General features: G+C 41.8%; 1 protein-coding gene across 2 annotated transcripts in view; it reads left to right on the plus strand.

Annotated features, from left to right (window-relative positions):
• The window catches only part of THSD4 (thrombospondin type 1 domain containing 4), a 590989-nt gene that overhangs the window by 15255 nt on the left and 554165 nt on the right, over nt 1-21569 (plus strand). Inside the window, exons 1-2 of one of the 2 annotated variants that reach the window (XM_079122621.1) lie at nt 639-968; nt 13011-13120. In XM_079122621.1, the coding sequence (XP_078978747.1) occupies nt 13092-13120 (29 nt within the window). In that variant the 5' untranslated portion in view covers nt 639-968; nt 13011-13091. Of the gene's footprint in view, nt 1-638; nt 969-13010; nt 13121-21569 lie in introns of those variants that run through there. The other variant, XM_079122620.1, reaches the window with a different exon arrangement.

Consider the following 21569-nt stretch of genomic DNA (forward strand, 5'->3'; position numbering starts at 1 on the left):
TGAGTTTTTTCATATATTTTGACTATTGATCCCTTATTGACTATATGGTCTGCAAATATTTTCTCCCAGTCTGTAGGTTATCTTTTCATACTGTTATTTGTTTCATTTGCTCTGCAGAAGCTTTTTAGTTTGATGTAAATGTAAAATGTAAAATGTAGTTTGCCTGTGCTTTAGGGATCAAAAAAAAAAAATAGTTTTACAGTTTTATGTCTTTAAGTTTTTAATCCCAAAAAGAAGAAAGTGAAAAATACAATAACTGAAATAAAATCTCATTGGATGAAGCTAAAAAGCAGAATGAGAGCAAAGAATCGTGAATTTGAAGCTATAACAATAGAAATTGTCCAAATGAACAACAGGAGAAAATGGACTGGGAAAAAGAGTAAAGAACCTCGGGGGCCTGTGGGACTGTAGCAAAAGGTCCTGTATTTGTGTCTGTGAGGTCCTAGGAGAGGAGGAATAGGGTGTGACTAAAAAAGCCCCGGGTGGAATTAGGCAGATTCAAGAAGTTGAGTGAGCCCTCAATAGCGCAGACCCAGAGACATCTACACCCAGACACATCAGTCAAGCTTTTGAAAAAGAAGAATGAAGTAGCAGGAATTTGTCTCTCTGGCTTCTATACTTACACTGTGAATGGCGGGGTGTTGCTGGAGGCACCGGTACACAGGACAGTGGAACGGGATGCTCACCCTGGAATTTTGCCCCCCATCTTTGAGAGAGGTGCATAGGAAAGTCAGAAGAACGCTCACTGCCGCCGGCTAGCTGAAGGTTTGGAGGAGGCCAGGGAAGATGGTGTGAAGAAGAGGACCTCTGAGCGAGTTGGCAAAGGATGGAACCTAAGCCACTTGAGGGGAATCACAGGCCCCAGGAGGTTTCCAGCTCTCCTCTCCTTACTGGAGGGACAGTGAGGTCGCCGCTGTAGGAGCAGGGCCTGGCGTGCAGCTGGTGACCCAGCCTCGCCTCCCTCTGAGGTGGACGTCAGCAGGAGGAGGTGGGAAGCACAGGGAGCTGTCTGGTGTGAGGGGAGGTTTGGTCTCGAGTGGGGTGGGCTTTCCAGACCTCAGAGTGAGACTCTGAGCAGAAGTCAGGGCTGAGAGTCTGAGCAGGGTGCACGGCTTGTTAGCACAAGGCCTGTGCTGTTGCTGACATTTTTCTGGGCCTGGTTTGGGTAATGCGGAGAGCCAACAGGGCCGACAGATGTGATAGAAAGAGAGCAGATTTGTGTGCATCACAGCTGTGCCCAGGGAGTTCAACAAAAAGAATTTGGAAACAGATCAACTCTTTCTAGGCCCAGTTGACTTTACTGTCCTTGACTTCTGGGTGACCTTTGATGCCCAGTGACTTGCCTTTCTTGGTTTCCTTGAAAGTATTTCCTAATTTACACAATGGCTGTCTGATTTGTATTGTCATAGTCTTTTAATCACCACACCTGATTCATCTTGACCTAACAATGGCTCATCACAGAATCGTGTCAAGGATATCAGAGCAATTTGCCAGGCTTCTGCTTCCTTCTGTAAGGATATACAGAGCCTTTTAACAGGAATTGCCTAGCAGTGATTGCTACAAATCATTGACTAGATTTCTTTCACTTAAAAAAATAACAGCATAACTCAGATGTCGAGGCCTGAGCCTCAGGAGCAGAGCAGGAAAAGGCAAATCCTTTCGCCTGACATTCAGAAGCACCAAGGGTACAGAGCGTGGTGGGCTGATTTATGGTGGCAGATGCACACGGGGCCAGGATGCATGCTGGAGGGCAGATGCGTGGGGGCACCGAGGAAATATCCTGAGCTCAAGGCGGGAGCTGTCTGGAAATGAACAGGGCAAAGCATGGTCCACACACATCCCTGCTGGCAGGGCCATGGCTGCAGCCTGCATGTTCTGCACCAGGTAAACGTGGACCAGCACATTAGAGAAATGCACATGGATGCCCTGTGTCAGGAGACCTGGGGGCATTTGACGTAGCGCTGTTATGACTTGGATGTGAGGTGTCACCCAAAAGCTCACGTGTGAGACAATGCAAGAAGGTTTGGAGGAAAAATGAGAACCTTAACCCCAGCAATGAATTAGTTCCCTGATGGGATTAACTGAATGGTAACCAAAGGCAGGTGGGGTGTGGCTGGAGGAAGTGGAACATTGAGGGCGTGACTTTGGGGGATATATTTGTATCTGGCAAGTGGAGTCTTTTTCTCTCCGCATTCTGATCACCATGTGAGCAGCTTCCCTGCGCCACGCTCTTCTGCCTCACCTCGAGCCCCAAGGAATGGAGCTGGCCTTCTGTGGACTAAGACCTCGAAACTATGAGCCCCCAAATAAACTTTTTCTCCTCCTCTACCATTGTTCTGGTGGGTCGTTTAGTCACAGTGGTGAAACAGCTGACTAAAACAAGCACTGTGATTTCAAGAATCCAGTGACGCTGCTGCCACTTCTGCTGGTTGATCTTGGGCCTCTTGCTTCACTGCTTTCAACCTCAGTTTCCTTCTCTGTAAAGAGGACGCAGCGATAGATAGCACCTATCTCATAGGGTTGTCTTGAGAGTTCATTAAAACAATGTTTGAAAAGTATTTAGCATGATCTGTCACAGGTTATCCACTTAACAAGTGCGACTTTTAAAAATCTCTAATCCTAGCTTTTGCCCCTAATTAGCTGTGATACCATGTACCACGCATCTATTTCTTTTGTGTGTCAGCTTATTCATTTTTGAATCATGGTTGCAAAATAATGAAATCCCTCTTCCTGGGAATATAGGTAGGCCACATTTTCTATGTTCCTTTGCAGGTAGTTTCCCCCACAGGACTAAACTGAGTCATGGGACATGAGTGGCTGTGATTTAAGCTCCTTTCTGGACCTGCGAGCTCAGTCTGCCATACTTTCTCATTGTCCCTGTTTGTCTGGATGGAACGAATCCAGCCAAGGACTCTGAGGACCTAGACAATAGGTAGGAAGAGACTGAGTCCCTACATGACTGTGTGGAGCAGAATGTCCCTGCTAACTCACATGGGACAGTGAATTAAGAAAACAAACAAACAAACAAACAAAAAGTCCTTATATTGTGTTAAGACATTGAAATTTTGGGGTGGTTTGTTGCAGTAGTTATTCTATCCTATCTAATGATTAATCAAAATAGGACAGGTTATAATCATGGTTTTAGTCAACTTTGTGTCACCCTGACCAAAAGACCTGACAAGAACAATTAGAGGAGGGGAAGTTCGTTTTGGCGCATAGTTTCAGAGGTTTAGTTCAGGTCGGTTGACCCAGTAGCTCTGGGCCTGAGGTGAGGCAGAATATCATGGCGGAAGGGTGTGGCAGAGGAAAGCGGCTCAGGACATGAGAGCCAGGAAGTAGAGAGAGAACTCACCTCACCCAGGACCAAAAGGAAACCTCTAAGGCACACCCCTAGTGTCACTTCCTCCAGCCACACCCTACCTGCCTACGGTTACCACTCAGTTAATCTATATGGTAGATCGATCCTTTGATTAGGTCACACTCTTGTAGTCTAATCAATTCAGCTCTGAAAATTCTTGCATTGTCTTATACAAGAGCTGTTAGGAGACACCTCATATCTAAACCATAACGATCATAAAGTTTCATGCACTACATGTGATATTTGGGGTTGATACATTCTTTTTGAAAGAAATCCACGTGTATAGTTTTAAAGATAAAACTATTCTGAAATAGTCACATCTCTTGGTTTAGGGATTCTACTTTTAGTAATCTAATTAAGGAACTGAACAGAGAAACATAAATAATTTTAAACAAAGGTGCTTGCTGTGGTTTGAATATGATTTGTGCCCCTGAACTAATGCAGAAGTTTAATCCCCAGAGTGTTAATGGTGTTAAGAGGGTAGAGACTTAATTGACTATGGTGTTTAGAGGTGAGCCTTTGGGGAGTGATTAGATTAGAATACATCTTTTGGGTCAAGCAAGCCCCCACAATTGAATTCTGGTGGCGTTGCAAGGAGAGTGAGTGACCGTGTGGACAGAAATACACACAGACTCTTGCCATGACATGGTATACTTCAGAGGGCCCTCACCAGACCCTGTTCCATGCTGTTTGGACTTCCAGATTCCAAAACTGTGAGCTAAAAGGTCTCTCTTTACTTCATAAGCAGCCTGCTTTAGGTATCTTATGACAGTAATGATAAGAGAACATTATTAGATATATTATTTGGCATCTACAGATGGACTATAATGTAGGGATTAAAAATTATTTTTAATATTACTAACAAGGTGCTTAGGGTTTAAGGTGAAAAACAGAATACAAAACTGCATGTGTTATGTTTTTTGTAGAAATATATGTAAGTCTGGATGTGGTGACTCACGCCTGTAATCCCAGATATTCCAGAGGCTGAGCAGGAGGATCGCAAGTTCAGGGGTTAGGGTTAGGGGTAACTAACCCTCAGTAACTTAATGAGGTTCTAAGTAACTTGGTGAGACCCTGTCTCAAAATAAAAAACAAAAAGGACTGGGGGATGTAGTTCAGTGGTAAAGCGCTCCTGGGTTAAATTCCCTGTCCCTCCCTCAAAAAAAAAAAAAAAAAAAAAAAAAAAAAAAACAGAAAGAAAGAAAAAAATCTATACAAAAATCTAATCTACAGATAGCTGGGCACAGTGGCTTATGCTTGTAATCCCAGTGGCTCAGGAGGCTGAGTCAGGAGGATCTTGAGTTCAAAACCAGCCTCAGCAAAAGTGAGCTGCTAGCCAACTCAGTGAGACCCTGTCTCTAAATAAAATACAAAATAGGGCTGGGGGTGTGGCTCAGTGGTTGAATGCCTCTGAGTTCAATCCCCAGTGCCAAAATGAAAAAAAAATCTACAGATAATATGTGTAAGCATTATGCATGGAAAAAAATTAAACAGAGGAACACCAGAAATTTAATAATAGTTAATTTGGATTATGAGACAATGAATAATTATGGATTTCCTCTACATTTTTCCATAGTTAGACTTTCCTCAATAAACATGAATAATTTTATTTTGTGAAGCTGGGGATTGAATTCAGGGAACATGCATAATTATATATATATATGCATATATGTGTATGTATATATAAAACACATATATATGTACACACACACACACACGTATTATTTTTTTCTAAAAGAAAACCACATTAGCTATGTTCAACTTTGCCCTGAAGTCTCACTTGGATCTGTTTTGTGGATGAATGTAGTACTTGCTCTCTTTGAGTTTATTCTTAGTGTTAATGCCCCGGCACCCTCCTCCCTGGCACGCATGTGTGTGTCAGTGTGTATGTGTGTGCACATGCAGATGTACGTAATTGCTTGCCACACTTCTGTAGGGGCCACTTGTGAGAAGCAGGAATAGGCCCTGTACTACACAGAAGGGAAGGCCTGGTATCAGAAGGGAAAGTGGCCTGTGCCAATGCTTCCTTTTGTTCCGTGTTCACTTGCCTTTGGCCAAGGTGGCTGGAGAACACAGTAGTTTTTGGAATGAGATGGCTCATCATTGGGGAAGGCCCCGTTTCCCAGCCAGCACTTGTCTGTAGTAGTCTGATCTTTTCCCTTTAATTGTTACAACCCAGGGATTATAAACTGGGGAAAGGTTGAGCCACAGAGAAGAGAAATATGCCTCCAGGTGTCTTTGATTCCTAGGTGGGGTGGCCTGCATCCCATTAGGCCTGTTTATGGGATGTCAGGGCTTTAGGAGTAGGATGGAGCATGTCATCAATACTCAGAAACAATTAGCAGTTTCTGTAGAAGAGTAACATTGCTGTTCAGATAGTGGGCTGGGCATTAGTATCTTAAAAATAGCACAATCCTGCTTTCAATCAAAGACCTTTCTAGTGGGGTTGAATGGGAGGCCTCTCTGTCATCCCAAAACAACTACTGTGCCCCAGGCTATGTGCTAGGTACCAGAAATATATATATAATAAGTTTTTGAGGAAGATGTCCCATGTCTTGAGTAAAGAAAAACAAGTCCAAGTGATAACGACACCCTTGACAATTGCCAGGTTGAAGTTCTACACGTGAAAGTTACTCAGAAAGGGAGAAATGTAACTAGACTTATCAAATGCTGCAAGTCAAATGACTGAGTAATAATTGGGGGAGAGAAAGTGCACTTGCCCCAGAAGCCCCTACCCGCCCCTTCGGCCTGCATTGTCATGCCATCCAAAATTGAAACTGCAAATTTGTACGGAAGCAGGAACAAATGGCTCATTTATTTTAAATATCTTGCCTGTCTGATATTTCTGCCCTTGAATATTTTCCTTAGTTACCTGGGAAATGTTTTTTGAGAATGAAAAACAAATATAAACCACACCAAAGTTAATGACCATGAAAATGATGCAATTTGCATTGAAATCCTTAACTAATCTGTGTTGATTACCTGACTTCTCCAGGTGAGCAAGGAGAAGCAAGGTGTTTTCCTTAATGAGTAACAAAGCCTACAGTAATGTGTTTGCTTGAAAGTGGCCAAGGAGTTGTAATAGAGCTCAACATTTTTTCCTAAGGTGGATTGTGTGTGTTTTCTCGTTCGGGGACAAGCTGGCCAGTCTGTGGTATGGGGGTTCCGTGGCAAGAAATGAATTCTTAACTAAGTTTGAATGTGACAGGGAAAAAAAAGGATGGGCCCCATGAGTGTAGGAGGAGAGACTATAAGCCAGTGACACGTCCATGTCATACATGTCAGGAGAGCAATCCTCAGGCTGTAGGAAGAGGCTAGAAATATACCATGTTTGGGGCCCCAAGGTCAGCTTTCCTAAATACCATACAGCCTGGGGCAGGATTTCCTGGAAAGGTTGTGGGGATTCATGGCTGGCACCAGATAACTTGGGAGGGTCGGAACCTCCATGGAGGTAGCTGGCATCTGTGGCCAGTTAATCCTCTAGGTCCTAGGTCTGTGTGGAGACATGTACTGAGCACCAGCAATTATAGGTAGAGAAAAATCAGCCAAGGTTCCTGCTTCCTAAGTGGTAGAAATCTATAGGAAACACATGCCATTCCTGCTTCATTTATTCATCCATTCAATTTTTATTGCATGCCCACCTGGTATTGGGCAGGGTGTCTGGAGATGGGATGTTTATAAATGCAACCCAAATAACAATCCTTTGCCTTTAGAAGCTTCCCATCCAGTGAGATCAAGTGTAGACCTGTAAAGCCTGGTCCTTCTCTCTTAAGCTCCCCAACCCTGTCCTGTGTCTCTCACTGGCTGGCACATTTGCCCTCTATATTGTCAATAATGACTATTTAAAAGCCACCCTCTACTTTTCCCACTGACTCTGGATAATCTTCTCATCGTAAGCAGCAGTTACCTTGAGGAAGACCCCAATTTCTGCCTCTGGCTTTTTTAGCCATTATTTTCTGTGGCTTTCTCCCTTCTCCAGCCAAAGCTCATTCTCGAGCCCACCATGTTTTCTGATTGGGGGCGTAGGGACACTGCGCATCCTTGCTCTTGTCTGCCCACCACCTCACACAGTGTAGGACAGTCTTCTCCCAATCTCTTCCTCCTTGGTTTCCACCTGCCATCTTGTTCCCTGCCACACATACCCCGTTGGCACAGGGGGCACTGTTGGATCCTCTGTCTTTGGCTGAGTTATTCACAGAATTCCTTCTGCAGGACAGGATTTGCACATTTCTAGATGCACAAGTCCCCTTGGTTTTGGGATTGTTTGTTTGTTATTTAAGGCTCCACAAGTCTTCCTGTCCTCTCAATCATCTTTCCCCAAACCTGGTTCCTCATCAGGTGGCGGTGCCCTGTGCCTGTGACACCCCTGGCTGCCGTGTGGCTTGCTCTGCTGGGAATTAGGTAGCCATGCTTTGTGTCCCATTTCACGTGCTTAGTGCAAGCTGATTCCTGACTCTTTCCACTTCCCTAATAATGGGAGACAAATTGGCCAGGGCACACCCCAATGTTGGGAGCCAACATCCTGGCACACACAGCTAGAGTGTCAGGTCGGGGGTGGAAGTGGCACCACAGGCTGTGGTCAAGATGCCTGAGAAGCAGTTTTGCATAAGTGGTGGCAGGGGCAGGAGGGCTTGTTGCAGATGTTGGTGGAGAAAGGAGGAGACCGCACCTCGACCCAGTTTGTAGGCTCCTGTCCTGTGAGGACCCTGAGGTGCAGTTTTTGCTGAGAAATGGGCAGATTTTGAGAACTTGTCCTTGTCCCATGTGGCTGGGTGCTGGATGGGGCTCTGGAACCACCTCCTTCTAAACTCTCTGGTCCTCATGCTTTGCTGGTGAGTCACTTCCTCTCCCCAGGGCCGAGTGCTTTTGTTTGTCTGGGTGGTGGCTTTACACTGTGGGAGTTCCAGGCATGTGTGTGGGAGCTGGAGGGAGGAACCATCATCTGGAGATGGGCCCTGCTGACCCAGACTTGAGAGGCTGAGCAGAGCCTTTGCTTCAGAAGTGCCAGCTGAAGTCAGGTGGGGCCTTCAGGAGTTCTGGCAGGTTTCAAGACGAAGGGGCAGGAAAGATGCTCAGAGGTGGGCTGTTGGGGGCACAGCTGCATAGTGTCACAGTTCAGGCACAGAGGCATCTTCTGGGGCTAAGAGAATCATTTTCTGCCCTGGCTTAGATCCATCCTGACCCTTGGTCGCCCTGAGTCTTGAGAACTTCTAGGGTGTGGAACCTGCCATGGAACCACATCTGTGGGACCAGGTTAGATGATGTGCTCCGTCTTCATGCAGTACCTTAGTGGAACAGAGAGAAGATGGGGCCTTCACTCCCAGGGAGCCTATGTGCTACCAGAAACTAGTGCGTTAGGGTTTTTGTTCACTGTGGAGGCTGTAAATCAAGTGGAGCAGACCTCAAAAGGCAGACTCAGCCCCACGGAGAGCGTGTTGACTCAATCTGCTCAGCACACTGTTGCCAAACATTTTTGGGAAACCTCATTTTACTAGGTCCCTGCCTCCTCCAGAGCTGACAATGGCCCTTTCTTACCCATTGCATCAAAAATGAGCGCATGTTGTGGAGAACATGGCTCTGTCTCATCTTCTCAGTTTTATTCCCCACAATCAGCTATAATTCTTTGCTGTCTCTGGTCTTCCAGAGCGAGAACTTTGAACTTTTGTCACTCTGAGTGACAAAAAAAGGAAGAAATAGGTACCCTCCCTATGGGGGACAAACCCTGGTGTTTCTCTTCGTTTCATTCATTCATTCTGCTCCTTTAAATAAATGCTGGTCATGAGCCACAAAATTAATTTCAGGACAGACTCATGGATGGTGGTCTGCAGTTTGAAAAGCAGAGCTGACTTAACATGGTGCTTATGGGGGGGCTTAGGTGAACCTGGAGAAAAATGGCAGAACTGGTGATTCTCCCAGAGCAAGTGCCTTAACCTTGTTGTTGTATAAAAGTGACCAGCAGTTAAGTTGGTCAAAAAACCATGTGAGAGTAGTGGCCTCCAAGAACATTTTTTAATTGCACTGATTGTCAAAAATTTTTACATCAGAAAATGTTTGCACACCTAATGCCTATATATGTGTGGTTATTTTTACCTATCAATGTACTGTTTGACCACATAAAAATATATTCAAAATGGAAATTTTAAAAGGATGAGACAAAGATGAAAGAAGCCTTATTCTTAAAACTTTTTAAATTGGTGCATTGTGATTATACACAACAGTGAATTCATTATGCCATATTTGTCCATGCACAGAATTTATCTTCCCAGTAATTTCCTTTTACCTCCCCCCTCCCTCCCCTGATCTACTCGTTTTACTCTACTTATCTCCCTTCCCTTATTATTATTATTTTAATTAGTACACTAATTAATTTTAATAGTGTAATATTATGTACTAATAGAATGAATTATATAATGATATATACCTATTATTGCATTATAATTATATATATTAATAGATTCTATATAATTATATACATTAATATATTCTATTATTGCATTATAATTAATATATAATTATGTACTATAATTAATTCTATATATACAACACACATATATACCACACACACGTGCGCACGCACGTGCAGGATTTATACATGGACACAGTGATTTGGCTGGTTTTCCCCCAGTACTTTCCATCTCCTCCCCTCCTCCCTTCCTCTCCATCCCTTTCCTCCTCGCTCCTGGCCTCTCTGAAGTATAAGCCATATTTTAAAGTACATGCTGATCAGAATGGCTTCCTTCTGTTATCAGCAAGAGTCTGGAGGCATAATACATGCAGAGGACGGCCCAGGTTGGTGGTATCAGCAGTGGCTGTAAATGTATTTTCTAGGAGTTTTGATCATTTGAGATGTTTTCAGGCTGGCATCTTCAGATTTGTTTTGGCAGCCTCCCACTGGAGACCCCTGAGACCACCAGTCCACCCCACGCCGCCCTCCCTCACCGCTCCTCCCTTCCTGACTGAATTCTGAAAGCATCATGAACACTTCCATTGGCCGCCTCCAGGGTCCACCCTAAATCTGTAAGGTGTCACTTTTGACACCTCCTTCCCTTGTGTCCCTTCACTCTTCCTTACCATGAGCTGGGGATTCCCTTGGTAGAGCCAGCTCTGAGCTTGCTCCCCTCTGTCCCCTGCCTTCTGGCCCCATGGCTTCCTTCTTCCTTCCTTCCTCCTGCACCTTTCCCCACAGGGTTGCCTCTCCTGGGACGCCCTGCCCCTTCCTTCAGCGTACTCCTCCTGTCACTGCCTCAGAGGAGCTTCTGTAACCACCACCCAGGATATTTTTCTGAGGCACCTGGGACTTTCTTTCATGGCTTTTACCACAATTGTAGTTTTATACCTGGGTTTTTGTTTACTTAGAGTATATAGCTCTCTAGCATCTGGACTGTAAGTTCCACACACCTGCCCTGTGTGTGTGTGTGTGTGTGTGTGTGTGTGTGTGTGTGTGTAGCATGCGGGTCATGCATTCTCCATAAATCCATAAATGCTTAATACTCACTATAGCCCTATGAGATGGTTAAAAACCCTCTTTACAAATGGGAAAATGAAAGACAGGCTAATTGTCAAAGGCCACCTGGTTAATAAATGGGGATGTTGGTCTCACTTCCAGGCCTTTCAGATCACAATGTGCACACTCTTACCAACAAGCCTAGAATATTCCTTTACAATCCACTTAAGCTAAGGCCTGATGTAGTGTCCCATCTTCCTTGCTGATGCCAGGCCAGCCCTCGACAGAGACTCCCCCTTCTTTTGAACTAGCTTGATTTGGACTTGGGGTCCAAGTGAACAGTGTTTACCTGTGTTGCTCTGGGTAACACCATCCTTTTCCCTGACAATCTCTGTCCCTCAAACTAATCCACCTAAGCTAGACTGTAAGAATAAGAACCTGAATTGACTCATCCCTCTTATGAATCCCATGGCACCTCAGTGAGCACCTGAGCACCTCTCCTATTGAGTGAATAATTATTGATTAGCCAATGGTCCTTAGGAACTTGGCAATGGCTTCATCTGACTTCCAAATTAAATCCCCTGGCTCTGTGCATACCTGCTCTGCAGCCAAGAGCAAGAAGACTACGCCTTGGATTCAGAGAAGTTTAACTGTTCCAATTTGCACTTGCTGGCCTTCTTCCTGCTGGATCTCAGTGTAACTTCTGGCTGAGAACCAAGAATTTAAGGGTCTTCAATGCCATGAGTAATTTCATGAGTTGCTGATGGCTAATTAGGGGTGATTGCAGTTAAGAGGCTTTACTTTCTTAATAACGCTCAGAAAAGGCTGGTGGTAACTTTTAAAATCTGGATTCTTTTCCCCTGTGAATGGACTTGTCTGATTCTCATGACTGTCTTTTTGTAAATCCTTGTAATTTATCTTCCCACCCCTGAAGTCCTGGGAAGAATGCAAGAGCAATGGTGTCAGGAAGCTCTGCCTTTGTGAGAGAGGATCCCTGGCACACCTTGCAACCTTGCTTCATTTTTTTGTCTTTCCTGCAAGAAGTGGGAGGAGAGGAGGCTGGGCCGTGCTCTGTTCTACTCTCAAGTTCCATTATATCCCAACTAAACTTCCCATCCCAAGCTTTCTGATGCTATTTATAATTTGCCTTTGAAACTAGTGGCTTGCTTGACAATGTCTGGAAACTCTGTTTAGCGAGGGCATCTGAATAACGTGATGTTTGTAGGCAAGAGGTGTCACCTGCCTGTCTTTACTGCGATAGCGTAGTCTTCAATGCCACTTGCTCTCTTCTTGCATTGACAGCATCAGAGCTACCATTTACACTACCACTCTGTGCCAGCTCCTGGCTAAGCATGTTACATGTGTCCCCTCATTTAATCTTCACAATAATCTGCAATAGTTCTTTAGGAAGGACTTTTGCTGTTGCTACTGCTGCTCTTTTGCTGTGCTAGGCATTGAACCCAGGGCCTTTGGCATGCCAGGCAAGCTCTCTACCACTGACCTATGTCCTCAGCCTGCAGTATATTTTTTAAACCATTCTGTTGGGATATAATTTATATATTTCATCAATTTAGTATATAATTCAGTGGGTTTTAGTATATGCATGGGGTTGTGCAACCACCATCACTAATAACTTTAGAACATTTTTCATCACCCCAGGAAGAAATACTGTACCCTCCCATTAACTCCTCCTTACCCTCCCAGGCCCATTATATCACCTATCATGGGATTATATATTGTGTCCTCTTTTGTGCCTGTTTTCTTCCACTCGGTATGTTTTCAATGTTCATCCATGTCGTAGCATGTATCAGTATTTTTTTTTTATTGTTAGGCACATTGTACAGTTGGGAAAACGTAGATGTGAAGTGACTCTCTGTGGCCAGGTAACCTATGATAGAGCCGGGTTTCCAGTGCTGGTTTGCCTAATGCCAATTCCCACATCACTTCAAGTCAGAGCTAATCATACTGAGAACAATTTATTGAACATCCTCTGTGGGTCTGGTGCGATGCTGAAGTTCTGTAAACTTGTCACCTCATGTTCACACATAATCCCATTTTGACTGGGAAATCCTGGTACCCGTGACTGGCAGTGGCATTATTTTTATTTCAGTATCTTCCATCTGTTTATTTCTGGTTTCATCGACCTGGTTAGGCTCTAGAATCTTCCTGAGAATATGATGCTAAAAATAATGTTGTTCATTTCTGTAGAATCGAACATCACTCCCACCTGCTGAGGAGAATTGGCAACACCTCTGAGGAGCCCTTGTGTCAGCCTGGACCTGTAACACCATGGTTTCCCATTTCAAGGGCTCATTTGGGTAAGTGAAGAAGCTCTTCAAAAGAAAAGAGGGACTGGGGGTGTAGCTTGGTAGTAGATCATCTGCCTGGCATGCGTGAGGCCCTGGGTTCCATCCCTAGGACTGAAATAAACAAAACAAAAACAGAAAAAAGCAAACAAAACAACTCCAGGAGAAAAAGAGATTTGATACTTGTGTCTTATTATATGACTTCTTGAAACAATTGAAGCAATTGGTTTTAAGAGTGTGCATGCCACTACTATTTTGATACAGTATGGACAGGTGTGTGGTTGTTTGCTATTTGGAAGGGCCTCCCAGACCTGGACACCATGTGCTAGGCTGAGGTTGGTGGTTAGGGATAGGGTCTGCTATTTTTTTAGGATACCTTCTCTAGGCCTCAAGGTTTTCTTAAACTAAAAGTGGGACTAGATCAGTGAGTACTTTTTACCATGGTTTGTGTAATAGAATTATTTGAAGAACTTTGAAAAATATTTCACTCTGGTTACAACCCCCCAACTTTTTACCTCATCCATCTGGTGTTATTAAAAGGTGAGGTCTCTGATCGCTTCTGCTCAAATTTCTATGATGTCCACCTAAATTTTAAAATTTGACTTTTTTTTTAATTTCAGAAAATTTTATTCATGAATAACACATAATAAATTAATATGGCCTTATAATCAAAATTAAATGCAATTACCATCCTGGGTAGTCTAAATCCTATTACTGCAATGAAACCCAACATTAAAATAGCTGCAGTCTGAAGCTCTGGGTTCAATTCTTAGCAACTCAAAAGTGAAACACACAAAGAAATAATAGCCAGGTGTGGTGGGGTGTGCCTGCTCTCTCAGTGACTGAAAAGATTGAGACAGGAGACCACTGTGGTGATGCACTCCTGTAATTCCAGTCACTTGGTTACTGAGGTAGGAGAATTGCAAGTTCAAAGCCATCTAAGCAACTGAGCAAGGCCCTAGGAAACTTAGCTGACACCTTGTCTCTAAATAAAATATAAAAAGAATTGGGGATTTGGCTTAGTGGTTTAGCATCCCTCTGACCATTCCCTGGGTGCTGCACCTGGCCCCCCAAATAAACAACCACAGAATTCACATAATACCAGAGATCAGAGACATTATTTGGAATTTAAAGTAATTTCCATTATATCATTTCCATTCATGAAACATATGTACATATATAATTCATAAGTCATTATGACCATATATACAATGATAAATACAAATTTCCACTACTGCAAGAAAACCCTGCCTTAAAGTCACTGAAGCTGAAGTTCTGGGTTCAAGTCACAGCAAGTCAAACACAAAAACTAAAGCCAGGTATGGTGGTGCGTGCCTCTGATCTTGAGGCCAGACAAGCAAATACATGAGACCCTGTCTCAAACATTAGAAAGGAGTGGGAATTTGCTTCAGTGTAAAGTGCCCTTGGGTTGAGTCCCTAGTATCACTAAAACCAAAAGCAACAGCCCAAAGTCTGTGATCTGTTCTCATTAATTCCTGGATTGACCACATTGGACTGTCACTCAGAGGTGGTTCACTAGGCTCAGTGTCAGGGGCCAGGGCCTGAACACCTGTCCAATCAGAGGCACTAGGGTGAGAACTGCCCAATCCGCATACAGCCAGCGAGGAGGGTGGGATTCTGAAACTTAGCACTGGGGGAATGCAGGATGAGAGATAGGGGTTTAGTTTCATTCTGTTGCATATGGATTTCCAGTTTTCCCAGCACCATTTGTTGAAGAGGCTATCTTTTCTCCATTGCATATTTTTGGCACCTTTGTCTAGTATGAGAAAATTGTATTTATTTGGGTTTGTGTCTGTGTCCTCTATTCTGTACCATTGATCTACCTGTCTATTTTGGTGCCAATACCATGCTGTTTTTGTTACTATTGCTTTGTATTATAGTTGAAGTTCTTGCATTGCGATACCCCCCTGTTTGATTCTTCCTGCTAAGGATTGCTTTAGCTATTCTGGTTTCTTATTCTTCCAGATGAATTTCTTATTCTTCCAGATGAACTTCCAATTGCTTGCTCTATTTCTGTAAGGTATGTCATTGGGATTTTAATTGGAATTGCATTGAATCTGTATAGCACTTTTGGTAGTATGGCCATTTTGACAATATTACTTCTGCCTATCCAAGAACATGGGAGATCTTTCCATCTTCTAAGGTCTTCCTCAATTTCTTTCTTCAGTGTTTTGTAGTTTTCATTGTAGAGATCTTTTGCCTCTTTGGTTAGATTGATACCCAAGTATTTTTTTTTTTTTGAGGCTATTGCAAATGGAGTTGTTTTCCTCATTTCCCTTTCAGCTGTTTCATCGTTTGTGTATAAAAATGCTTTAGATTTATGTGTGTAGATTTTATAGCCTGCTATTTTGCTGAATTCATTAATGAGGTCTAGAAGTTTTCTGGAGGAGGTTTTTGGATCCTCTAAATATAGAATCATGTCATCCGCAAATAGTGACAGCGTAAGTTCCTCTTTTCCTATTCGTATCCCTTTAATTTCTTTAGTCTGCCTAATTGCTCTGGCTAGAGTTTCGAGGACAATGTTGAATAGAAGTGGTGAAAGAGGACATCCTTGTCTTGTTCCCATTTTTAAAGGGAATGGTTTCAGTTTTTCTCCATTAAGAATGATGTTGGCCATGGGCTTAGCATAAATAGCCTTTACAATGTTCAGGTATGTTCCTACTATCCTGAGTTTTTCTAGTGTTTTGAGCATGAAGGGTTGTTGTATTTTGTCAAACGCTTTTTCTGTGTCAATTGAAATAACCATATGATTCTTACCCTTAAGTCTATTGACATGATGGATTATGTTTATTGATTTACAAATGTTGAACCATCCTTGCATTCCAGGGATGAACCCCACTTGATCGTGGTGCACAGTTTTCTTAATGTGTTTTTGGATACGGTTTGCAAATATTTTGTTAAGGATCTTTGCATCTATATTCATCAAGGATATTGGTCTAAAATTTTCTTTCCTTGATGTGTCTTTGCCTGGTTTGGGTATGAGGGTGATATTAGCTTCATAGAATGAGCTCGGTAGGGTACCCTCCTTTTCTATTTCCTGGAATACTTTGAGAAGTATTGGAATGAGTTCTTCTTTGAAGGTCTTGTAGAACTCAGCTGAGAATCTGTCTGGTCCTGGGCTTTTCTTGGATGGTAGATTTTTAATGGCTTCTTCTATTTCATTGCTTGATATTGATCTGTTTAAATCGTGTATGTCCTCCTGGTTCAGTTTGGGAGGAGCATATGTCTCTAGAAATTTGTCAACGTCTTCGGTACTTTCTATTTTGTTGGAATACAGATTTTCAAAGTAGCTTCTCATTATGTTCTGTATCTCAGTGGTGTCTGTCATGATATTTCCTTTTGCATCATGTATTTTAGTAATTTGAGTCTTCTCTCTCCTTCTCTTTGTTAGTGTGGCTAAGGGTTTGTCTATTTTGTTTACTTTCTCAAAGAACCAACTTTTTGTTATGTCAATTTTTTGAATAGTTTCTTTTGTTTCAATTTCATTGATTTCAGCTCTGATTTTAATTATTTCCTGTCTTCTACTACTTTTGCTATTATTCTGTTCTTCTTTTTCTAGGGCTTTGGGCTGTAATGTTAGGTCATTTAGTTGTTGACTTTTCATTCTTTTCTGGAATGCACTCCATGCAATGAATTTTCCTCTTAGTACCTCTTTCATAGTGTCCCAGAGATTTTGATATGTTGTATCATCGTTCTCATTGACCTCTAAGAATTTTTTAATCTCCTCCCTGACGTTTTTTGTTATCCATGTTTCATTCAATAGCATATTATTTAGTCTCCAAGTGTTGGAGTAATTCCCCTTTTTTATTTTGTCATTGATGTCTACTCTCAGTCCATTATGATCTGATAGAACACAAGGCAGTATCTCTATTTTTTTGCATTTCCTAAGGGCTGCTTTGTGGCATAACACATGGTCTATTTTCGAGAAGGTTCCATGTGCTGCTGAGAAGAAAGTGTATCCGCTTGTTGATGGATGGAATATTCTATATATGTCTATTAAGTCTAGGTTATTGATTGTGTTATTGAGTTCTATGGTTTCTTTGGTTGGATTTTGTTTGGAAGATCTATCTAGTGGTGACAGCAGTGCATTAAAGTTGCCCAGAATTATTGTGTTGTGGTCTATGTGATTCTTGAAATTGAGAAGGATTTGTTTGATGTACAGGGATGCACCATTGTTTGGGGCATAAATATTTACTATCGTTATGTCTTCCTGATTTATGGTTCCCTTAAGCAGTATGAAATGTCCTTCTTTATCCCTTCTGACTAACTTTGGCTTGAAGTCCACTTTATGTGATATAAGGATGGAAACCCCCGCTTTTTTACTGAGTCCATGTGCATGGTAGGTTTTTTCCCATCCTTTCACCTTTAGTCTGTGGATGTCTTTTTCTATGAGATGAGTCTCTTGCAGGGAGCATATTGTTGGGTCTTTCTTTTTAATCCATTCTGCCAATCTATGTCTTTTGATTGATGAGTTTAGGCCATTAACATTCAGGGTTATTATTGAGAAATGATTTGTATTCCCAGTCATTTGGCTTATTTTTGGTTTTTAAGTTGGCTTGGTTTCTCCTTTGAGTGGTTTTTCTCTAAGGTAGTTCTTCCCTTTGCTGACCTCCATTGTTGTTTTTCATTTCCTCCTCATGGAATATTTTGTTGAGAACATTCTGTAGTGCAGGCTTTCTATTTGTAAATTCTTTTAACTTTTGTTTATCATGGAAGGATTTTATTTCATCTTCAAATCTGAAGGTTAGTTTTTCTGGGTATAGGATTCTTGGTTGGCAACCATGTTCTTTCAGAGCTTGAAATATGTTGGTCCAGGCCCTTCTAGCTTTTAGATTCTGGGTTGAGAAGTCTGCTGCTATCCGTATTGGTCTCCCTCTATATGTAATCTGATGCTTTTCTCTCGTGGCCTTCAAAATCCTCTCTTTATTTTGAATCTTAGGCATTTTCATTATAATGTGCCTTGGTGTGGATCTGTTGTGATTCTGTGCATTTGATGTTCTGTAAGCCTCTTGTATTTGATTTTCCATTTCATTCTTCAGGTTTGGGAAATTTTCTGATATTATTTCATTGAATAGGTTGTTCATTCCTTTGGTTTGTATCTCTGTGCCTTCCTCAATCCCAATAATTCTTAAATTTGGTCTTTTCATGATGTCCCATAGTTCTTGGAGATTCTGTTCATGATTTCTTACCTATTCTCTGCTTGGGTGACTTTATTTTCAGGATTAAATATTTTGTCTTCATTGTCTGAGGTTCTGTCTTCCAAGTGGTCTAGTCTGTTGGTGATGCTTTCCAGTGAGTTTTTTATTTGGCTTATTGTCTCCTTCTCCTTCGTTTCAAGGATTTCCGTTTTTTTTTGTTTGTTTGTTTTGTTTTTTTTGTTTTTTTTTTTTTTGAGAATCTCTATCTCTTTGTTGAAATGATCTTTTGCTTCCTGCAGGTGCTCTTTCAGCTTATTGGTATTATCATTCATTGCCTGCATTTGCTCTCTTATCTCGTCCTTTGCTTTGCAAATCATCTTAATCATGTATAATCTGAAGTCCTTTTCTGACATTTCTTCTAACATACTGTCATTGGATTCTATTACTATAAAATCTAGATTTTTTTGGATCATTTTCTTCCCTTGCTTTTTCATTTTGTTCATGTATCTTCCCCTCTAGCAGTGCAGATCTGGGGTATTGCAGATTTCCCCCTATAGACTTATAGTGGCCCTATAGGTCTCCTTTAAGGGGAGATCAATATTAGCAGTGCCCAAATCAGACACTATGCAATCCTAGACCAAATAGCCCCTATTGGGACAATAACAAAATTGTCATAATAAACAAAATGAGTTCAAATATTATCTTCAGTAAAATAAACAGGTTTGCAATAAGGTCTGCAAAATTTGATTCTTATATCAACACTGAGTGGTAAGTTGAACAAGTACTATTATCCCTACTTTGTAGATCAGAAAGCCATTGCTCAGAGAACTTAAATCATGGTGTAACCTTTCTTCATGTGCAGAGTCAGGTTAAGGACTCCAAGTACTAGAACTATAACCATGTTATTTGGGCTGTTTTCAGACTTATTTTGTTTATGGTGCTGCATATGGAACCCAGCGACTCGTATACGCTGGCACGTGTGCTACCACTTAGGTGCAGTCCAGGCTTCAAACTTTTAAAAAAAGCTGAAAGACTGTTTGAAATTCTTTGATCAAAATCCTGTGTAAGTTCTCAATATATAAAATAGACAATGCCAGTATTTTATTAACCTATTTATTAACACAAATTTAAATTGACACACTGAGATCCATGAAGTAATTGTGATAAATACCAAAATTTGAAGTCAGGATTTCTGGATGATCACTTGTACATCTGCCTCAGCGTCTAGTTTAATTTGCATTTGTTTAGCTCTATAGACTTAAGAAAATCCTTATCCATACAGATAAGCATTTGCAGTAGTTGGTAACAATTCTGTGATGAAGGTCATTTTACTATCTTGGGATGCTCTTTATTTTTTCCTTCACTTTTTATTGGTTAGTATTAATTACATTTAACATTAGGTTTCATTTTGACATAATTATAAATGCATAGAATATAATTTGCTTCAATTCAATCCCCAGTACTTATCCTTATTCTCTTTCTCTTCCTTCTTCCTGTTCCCTTTCCTCTATTGATCTTTCTGCTATTTACTTACATTTGTTTGTTTATTTTAAATTCATGTCTTATAGACATACATAATGGTATATTCATTTATGTCCATGGGAAGGTTAGGTCAGATTCATTCCACTGTTTTCCCCTTATTCTGTATCCACCTTCCCCATATCCAGTCCCCAGTCCCCATTTGGAAGCTCTTTAAGTAAACTGATTCAGAATCCTGAAAGAAGGGAAGGAAGAATTTTCTTTTTCAAAGTGGAATTATTTAGGACGTCTTGTAGTGTCCCCTGCTGCCATGACCACACATTAGCCCCAAATACCTGGAACTTACACTGAAACTAAAATGATTGGTAGTAAGTTATTATGAAGCTATCACATGTGATTGCCCAAGCAGGCCCATACCTGCCATTTAATCAAGTATGGTGCATATGTGTGCATATGGTGCATATGTAAGTAAATGCGTGTATGATTTACATGAGCAGATATGTTCAGGCCTGAAATGCAAAATCCCTCAGAGAAAGAGATCGACAAACCTTTCCATCAATGACATAGTCACACGAATATCAGATACAGGCAGAGAAGGCAGGAAAAGCTCACTCTGAGGCCTGTGTATATCCAGTCATCAGCTAGGCAACCCAAGTTAATGCTTGATGGTCTCTTCAAGGTTAATATTTGGTGTCTAATATAAATTTGCATGTGTGTATTTTAAAACCATAGTTTAAAAAAGTTTAAAATACATTTCAAGACGTGAACTGTGTATCTAGTTGTGGAAGCCCCCAAAATACTGTTATAAAACCATAGCGCAGCAAGAAATGTCACTGGATCATTTGGAGCTTCAGGACCACAGTATATGACAGCACTAGGACTCAGTGGGCCCAAAGAAGTAGAGGTCAGGGTCAGATATTGAACGGGATCAGAAAGAGCCAGCATGGGATGAGAGGTGGGTTCACCACATAGAAGCAGGTATAAATCTGGCTGTCATCAAAAATATTCCTAAGAATACTTAAGGATCTTCAAAAAAATGTGGCCAGGCTGCATGGGAAGGGCGTTTCTTGGGAGAAGTTCCTTTTGCAAAATTTCTCTTGATGTTCTGGAATTCTAATTGATGCCCCTGCAGTTAGCCTCCCTTGATAATCTGAGCACGCATGTGGTGTGATGCCCATCTCCCTGTGAGAGGCACAGGCTGGACTCACCTCCAGCTATGCATTGTTTCAGAGAAATGGCCCACATTTATTCCATTTATTTATTATTTAAATATCCCACAATAGCAGGATAGGAGTAACTGAAAGTGGATGTGGCCTTGCTACCTTTGGGGTGGAGCTCTGGAGGTCCTGACAGGCCTCCAGCCTCAGGGTCCCGCTGAAGAGTTTGTTTGAAAAGAGCGGCTCAGCAGGATGTTTCACCGAGTCCGCTGTCAGGACTCAGAAAGAAAATGTGAATTATGAGGCTGAGGGATTCTATAGGGGATCCTGATTGGAGGTTCCATTGAATCCCCTTTTGAGCAACCAGGTACACATTAACCATTTTGCATCTCTGTTTCTAGGACCATGTAAATGCATTTTAAACAGAAAAACAAAACCAGGGGAGGGTCTTTTGTTTGACTATTTTCCAAAATGTCTTGTGGGAAAAGGGATGTGACTACTTTCAGCACCAGAGGTCTCTGACAAAATTGGTAGTTGAGAAACACCCTGCCCCCGCCCCACACATTAAGGAATTTTTATTATTTAATCAAAGTAACCAAATGCTTAAAGATTAATTGGTAAAGCTGGAGAATATCTCTACCTATGGGGAAAGCAGGTTGCAATTAG

This window comes from Sciurus vulgaris (genome assembly GCF_902686455.1).
Source record: "Sciurus vulgaris genome assembly, chromosome: 2".
In the NCBI taxonomy this organism is placed as follows: Eukaryota; Metazoa; Chordata; class Mammalia; order Rodentia; family Sciuridae; genus Sciurus; species Sciurus vulgaris.